The sequence below is a fragment of the Babylonia areolata genome, chromosome 26 (genome assembly GCF_041734735.1).
Source record: "Babylonia areolata isolate BAREFJ2019XMU chromosome 26, ASM4173473v1, whole genome shotgun sequence".
NCBI classification, from domain to species: domain Eukaryota; kingdom Metazoa; phylum Mollusca; class Gastropoda; order Neogastropoda; family Buccinidae; genus Babylonia; species Babylonia areolata.
Genome location: NC_134901.1, coordinates 24,993,031 through 25,000,530, shown reverse-complemented (window position 1 = coordinate 25,000,530; position 7,500 = coordinate 24,993,031). Strand labels below are relative to the sequence as shown.

At 47.2% G+C, this 7,500-nt stretch overlaps 1 protein-coding gene across 1 annotated transcript in view; it reads right to left on the bottom strand.

Moving 5' to 3' along the window:
* The window catches only part of LOC143300277 (uncharacterized), a 1,018,322-nt gene that overhangs the window by 25,720 nt on the left and 985,102 nt on the right, over positions 1 to 7,500 (bottom strand). Inside the window, exon 12 of the mRNA XM_076613873.1 lies at positions 4,003 to 4,071. Within this exon, the coding sequence (XP_076469988.1) occupies positions 4,003 to 4,071 (69 nt within the window). The remainder of the gene's footprint in view (positions 1 to 4,002; positions 4,072 to 7,500) is intronic.

The following is a 7,500-nucleotide window of genomic DNA, read 5'->3' as shown; positions in this document are numbered from 1 at the left end:
TTAACATTCAAGTTGATGCGCACGAGGTGAAATATTCAATCACACCACTCATTAAAAACAACAATGAAATTAGTACAGGCCCGGCGCTTCATTTTTGAGGAAGTGTGTGGGGTTTGTTCCAATGTACCTGGGGGGGGGGGGGGGGGAAGAGGAGAGGAAGGGAGGCTATTCACTCGATACATTATCAATTCCTTCGTCTCGCATGAGCTGAAATGAACGTTGTCAAATCTGTGCACTTGAATCCTTAAAGTAGTAGTTACTTTAAATCTCGCACTTTTGTCCCTTCCCTGTCGCCCCCCCCCCCACCCCCCACCCCCCTCCCTTTAAAAAATGTAGATGGATAGCTTGAACGTGTTATGGTTACAGTAAAATGTATAACGAATGGTATATACGCCCCAAATAATCATACGGATGCAATATACTACATCTAAGACATTGTGCGATCCCTTGTCGGCAATGGTTTGGGATTTTTTTGAAAAGTAAATCAACGCAAACGTCGTTGGCAGGATAAAAGAATATCATATACCCCCCCGCCCCCCCCCCCCCTCCCTTGCGCCCTACGAAGTCCAGTGTGATATTTCGGTTGAATCGCGATATTCTTCTGATACAGAAACTGAGTCATAGTGAATGTATGATATCGTAGGACATCAAACAGTCAAAACTTTAATGAATCAAGGAGAAACAGATTAATGTGTAGTGACAAATGTGTGATAGTCAGTCGTGTCCAGCTATGACCATCAGAACAGCAGAGGAGGCAACTGCTGTTCCAAATATCTGGGCGGGAATTTGACAACAGTGGAGAGAATGTTGCCCAAGTTACACCCTCAATCTCTTGGCCAAGCCCTCAAGGCTGCAGCACTAAGAGCCAGTACAATCTTGCCTATTCCTTTGAGAGTCATAGCCCTTCACAAAAGCCTCAGCTACAAATGACACAGCACTAAGAGCCAGTACAATCTTGCCTATTACTTTGAGAGTCATAGCCCTTCACAAAAGCCTCAGCTACAAATGACTTCCCCATGTAATTGAGAAACCATTGATCATACAGCTCCCGCTTTGCTGTTGGCCCAATATGTGTGTGTGGTTCGTCCGTCGGGATCGACGAGGACCATCTGGGGGTGGGTGGGTTGGGCTCTGTGGGTGCGCAGATGACTGGTCAGGCCAATCCACGCCCGGAAGGTTCTGACGCAGTGTGGACAGGGGATGGTGGCGGCTGTCGGGGACTTGCTGGCACTGCTTTTCCTGGCCTGTCTGCGTTGCTCTGCTGCAGCAATTCTGTTGGCCTCACAGGATTTGGCGCCTTTGTGGACAGCTGAACGCCACTTTGGTCTGTCCATTGCATTCAGCTCCCATGTGTCGTGGCTGATGTTGAAGGCCTTCAGAGAAGCTTTCAGAGTGTCTTTGAAGCGCTTCTTTTGGCCTCCATGGGAGCGCTTGCCATGTTGGAGTTCGCCGTACAGCAGTTTCTTGGGGAGCCGGTGGTCTGGCATGCGAACTACATGGCCTGCCCAGCGCAGCTGGGCCTGCATCAAGATGATGTAGATGCTGGGCAAGTTTGCACGAGTGAGCACCTCTGTGTCAGGGATCTTCTCTTGCCACTTTATGCCGAGAAGTTTTCTGAGGCTGGCGGTGTGGAAGTGGTTCAGCTTTTTGGTGTGGCGTTTGTAGACCGTCCATGATTCACATCCATAGAGCAGTGTGGTGAGAACTATGGCCTTGTATACTTTGAGCTTCGTCTCCAGGGTGATGCCTCTCCTGTTTCAAACGTTCTTATGGAGTCTGGCGAAGGCAGCGCTGGCTTTGGCGAGTCTGGCATTTACCTCGTCGTCGATGACAACTGTGCGAGAGAGTGTACTGCCCAGGTATGTGAACTTGTCCACCGCGTTCAGTCGTTGCCCGTTGATGAAGATGTTTGGTTCAACGTAAGGCTTTCCTGGAGCTGGCTGGTGCATCACCTCAGTCTTTGTGCTGATTGTGAGGCCAAAGTTGTCACAGGCAGCAGAGAACTGTCGACACTGTTGCATGTCAGCTTCGGAGGCAACATTGAGAGCGCAGTCATCAGCAAACAGGAAGTCGTTGACGGTGTCTGTCCTCACCTTGGTTTTTGCTTGAAGCCTCCTGAGGTTAAAGAGTGAGCCATCTGTGCGGTACCTGATGCAAATGCCTACGTCAGCGTCTCTGAAGGCATCTGTCAGCATGGCTGAAAACATGAGACTGAACAGGGTGGGGGCAAGAACACACCCTTGCTTGACTCCGTTGGAGACAGGAAATGGTTCTGAAGTCTCTCCGTTGTCTTGGACTCGGGCCAGCATCCCATCGTGTAGTTGCCGTATGATGGTGATGAACTTTCTGGGACACCCGTACTTCGCCATGATTCTCCAAAGGCCATCTCTGCTAACAGTATCGAAGGCCTTGGTCAGATCGACATACGTGGAGTAAAGGTCGGCGTTCTGTTCCTGACACTTCTCCTGGAGCTGCCTGGCAGCAAACACCATGTCGATAGTCCCGCGTTCTTTCCGGAAGCCACACTGGCTTCCACTACTGTAGGCCCAATATACACTACATCACACTACACTATCATGTAATACAAATACGATGAGACACAACATCACAAAACACAACACAACACAACAATACAACACAACATAGTATTACAATCTAATGTGATACGATACGATACGATACGATGTGGTGCAACAACAACTTTACCACAATAATACACAACACATACAACACAACACGACGCCCCCCCCCCCCCCACCACTACCACCACAACAACAACAATACACCACCACCACTACAACCACAACAACAAGACACCACCACCACCACAACAACAACAATACACCACCATCACAACCACAACAACACACCACCACCACCACCACAACAACAAGACACCACCACCACCACAACAACAACAACAATACACCACCACCACCACCACAACAACAAGACACCTCCACCACAACCACCACCACCACAACAAGACACCACCACAACCACCACCACAACAACAACAATACACCACCACCACCACCACAACAACAACAAGACACCACCAGCAGCACCACCACCACAACAACAATACACAACCACCACCACAACAATACACCACCACCACCACCACAACAACAACAATACACCACCACCACAAGAACAAGACACAACCACCTCCACAACAACAACAACAATACACCACCACAACAACAACAAGACACCACCACCACAACAACAACAAGACACCACCATCACCACCACCACAACAACAACAATACACCACCATCACCACCACCACAACAACAACAAGACACCACCATCACCACCACCACAACAGCAACAGCAGCAAGACACTACCACCACAACCACAAAACAACAATAAACCACCACCACCACAACAACACGACAGAACACCACCGCAACAAGCAACAGCGAGTCACTGTATAGGCTGCAGTGTGATGTTGGTGGTGGTGGTGGTGGGTTGGGATGAGGGTGAGGGTTAGGAGTGGTGCTGTGTGTGTTGGGGTGAGGTTGAGGGTTAGGGCGGTGCTGTGTGTGTTGGGGTGAAGTTTAGGGGTGGTGCTGTGTGTTGGGGTGAGGGTTAGGGGTGGTGTTGTGTGTGTTGGGGTGAGGTTTAGGGGTGGTGCTGTGTGTGTTGGGGTGAGGGTTAGGGGTGGTGCTGTGTGTTTTGGGGTGAGGAATAGTGGTGGTGCTGTGTGTGTTGGGGTGAGGGTTAGGGGTGGTGCTGTGTGTGTTGGGGTGAGGGTTAGGGGTGGTGCTGTGTGTGTTGGGATGAGGGTTAGTGGTGGTGCTGTGTGTTGGAGTGAGGGTTAGGGGTTGTGCTGTGTGTTGGGGGTGAGGGTGAGGGTTAGGCGTGGTGCTGTGTGTTGGGGTGAGGGTTAGGGGTGGTGCTGTGTGTTGGGGTGAAGTTTAGGGGTGGTGCTGTGTGTTGGGGTGAGGGTTAGGGGTGGTGCTGTGTGTGTTGGGGGAAGGTGAGTGACTCACCAATGGCAGCCGAGTGGTCCCACCAGTCTGAAGAACAGATGAACGCCTTCAGCCCACTCACGTCTTTGCCTGTCACACCACACAGAAATAGTGATGATGATGATGATAATGATGATACCACTACTACTACTACTAATTATTATTATCATCGAAAACAAAAATTACTACTACTACTACTACAACAAATTATTATTATTATTATTATTATTATTAATTATATATTTATATATATATATTTTTAGTAGTAGTAGTAGTAGTAGTAGTAGTAGTAGTAGTAGTAGTAGTAGTAGTAGTAGTAGAACATATTTACATATAGTAATAGTAGCAGTAGTAGTTGTTGTTGTTGACGTGGTAGTAAAAGAAGTAGAACATATTTACATATACGCGCCTAATCCAATAATGTTGCTCCAAGCGCTTTACAATTATAATAGTTCAGTCTTTCGATATGTATCTATCTATGTACTATCTGTGTATCTTAGATAGTACTATCTATCTATCTATCTATCTATCTATCTATCTATCTATCTATCTATCTATCTATCTATCCCAGCAGAGGTTTATAAGCATGGAGGAGACACCCTGATCCAGAAGCTTGAGGAGCTGTTCACATCGTGCTGGAATGGAGTAGTGCCACAGGACATGCGGGATGCAGTGATTGTCTCCCTCTTTAAGAATAAGGGCTCCAAATCAGACTGCTCAAACTACAGAGGCGTCACACTGCTCTCCATTGCTGGCAAGATCCTCGCCCGAGTTCTCCTGGACAGGCTCATCCCATCCATTGCTGAGGTACATCTCCCAGAGAGCCAGTGCGGCTTCAGAGCAAATAGAGGAACAGCTGTCATGATCTTTGAGCTGAGACAGATCCAAGAGAAGTGCAGAGAACAGAATATGAACCTATATGCAGCATTCATAGACCTCACGAAAGCCTTCGACACAGTCAGCAGAGATGGGCTATGGAAAATCATGACCAAACTGGGATGCCCTCCAAAGTTCCTTGCAATCCTACAACAACTCCACGAAGGACAAATGGGTCAAGTCAAGTGTAATGGTGATCACTCTGAAGAATTCCCAATCAGCAATGGAGTGAAGCAAGGCTACGTATTAGCCCCCACACTCTTCGCGATCTTTTTCAGCATGATGCTGAGAGAAGCAAAGGAGGATCTAGACGAGGGGATTTATATCAGATTCAGGACCGACGGCAGTGTATTCAACTTACGAAGGCTCATGGCCCACACGAAGACCTCAGAAGAAGCTATCCTGGACCTGCTCTTTGCAGACGACTGCGCCCTCCTGGCACACACAGAAGAAGCTCTGCAGGTCATCGTAGACCGTTTTTCACAGGCAGCCAAGGCATTCGGTTTGACTATAAGTCTGAAGAAAACTGAAGTCCTCCACCAAAAAGCACCAGGGACCGTGTACACTGCTCCCCACATAAGCATTGATGGCCATCCCCTTAACACAGTAGAGCAATTCACCTACCTGGCCAGCGTCATATCGAATGACGCTACAGTGACCGAAGATGTGGACAACCGCCTCTCAAAGACAAGCAGCGCATTTGGCCGCCTCCAGAAAAGAATATGGAAAAACCACTCCTCGCGACTCTCCACAAAGATGCAAGTCTACCGAGCTGCTGTACTGTCAACACTGCTATATGGATCAGAGGCATGGGTGCTGTACCGGAAACAAACAAAGCGGCTGGAGCAGTTCCATCAGAGATGCCTTCGGTCTATCATGGGCATCAAGTGGAAGGACTACATAACGAACATAGCAGTCCTAGAAAGAGCTCAACTGCAAAGCATCGAGTCAATGCTCATGCTAAAACAACTTCGCTGGGAAGGACACATCACCCGGATGCCTGACACTCGCATGCCGAAAGCAGTATTCTATGGGGAGTTGGTCCAAGGCAAACGCAATACAGTCGCACCACAGAAAAGATTCAAGGACCAACTGAAGAAGCAACTATACCAAGCGGACATCAACCCCAAGACATGGGAGCAGTCAGCATCAGATAGAGGTAGCTGGAGATCTTCAACGCTCAGGGGAACCCAACACTTTGAGGAAACCAGACGACTGAACATCCAGGAAAAAAGAAGGAGAAGGAAAGACCCAGGTCCGCAGCCCAGCAACGCAGGCCAGATCTACACCTGCCCACAATGCCACAAACTCCGCAGATCACGGATTGGACTAATTAGTCATCAAAAGGCATGCCGGCCATCCCTGGCGGGAACTTCCCACTGATCTTCGCAAGAGAAGAATCAGCCATCATCATCATCAGATAGTACTATGTATGTATGTATGTATCTGTCTGTCTGTCTGTCTGTCTATCTGTCCATTTATCTATGCTACCATATTTTGTGCTTTGTATGACGTATTTATAAATGTGTCTCTGATTTAAAAAAAAAGAAAGAAAAAAAAGAAAGAAAGAAAAAAGTACCACAACAAGAGGGAAAAAACATACCCCCGTAAATGAAATTGTTTTCTTACAATCTCAAATATTTTGTGCTACACTTTGTATATCAATTGAGATTTGTTGTGTGTTGCTTTTTTTTCATAGGAGAGAAACAGACAGAAAATTGGAAGAAAAATGATGGAGGACCAGCTGTAAAAAAAAGGAACAAGACAGAATGTTATTGAACCCACAAACAACAACAACAACAACAACAACAACAACAACAATAATAATAATAATAATAATAATAATGAAGTAAATATAGTTTACTTCTATCCATCTATCTTATCTCGCTGTCTGCCTGTTTGTCAGACTATGGGAATCATCCATGTGCCTCAACCCCCCCAGCCCCCTGCTCCCGTTCAAAATCTAAGGAGGAGGGGGGCTTAGGAGGAGACGGAATCGCATACGCGCAACAGAGATAAGTTTGACGGGTTCATGATAAAGGCTAGATTTATATATTTATATATATATATATCTAAGTATATTGTTGTTGTTGTTTTTCTCCCAGTGGGTTGTGATTAGGGAGGTGGGAAGAGGGGAGTGTGTGTGTATGTGTGTGTGTGTGTGTGGGGGGGGGGGGGGGGGGGGGGGGGGGGGGGGGGGGGGGGCTGGGGGAAGGTTGAGGGGGGGGGGGGAGGGCATCGATTTGTTTTGTTGTTGGTTGTTGTTGTTGACTTTGTTCTAGGGTCATTGTTAAACATGATTTATTACTGTTGTGTTGCTGTGTGTGCGAGCATGCGCGAGTGTATGCACACACACATACACAGAAACACACACACACACACACACACACACATATATATATATATATATGTGTGTGTGTGTGTGTGTGTGTGTGTGTGTGTGTGTGTGTGTGTGTGTGTGTGTGTGTGTTCTGCCTGCGTGTGCCACGTACTTTCAGTTTTCTTTAAGCAAGAATCGTGTCAAAGTAAACAAAACAACAACAACAACAACAACAAAATCTTGAGAAGCATCTGCAATAATGGATTCCGATTTGTCATATGGACCTTCACTGAACTGGTTAAGTGCTTGCTTTGAATACAAAA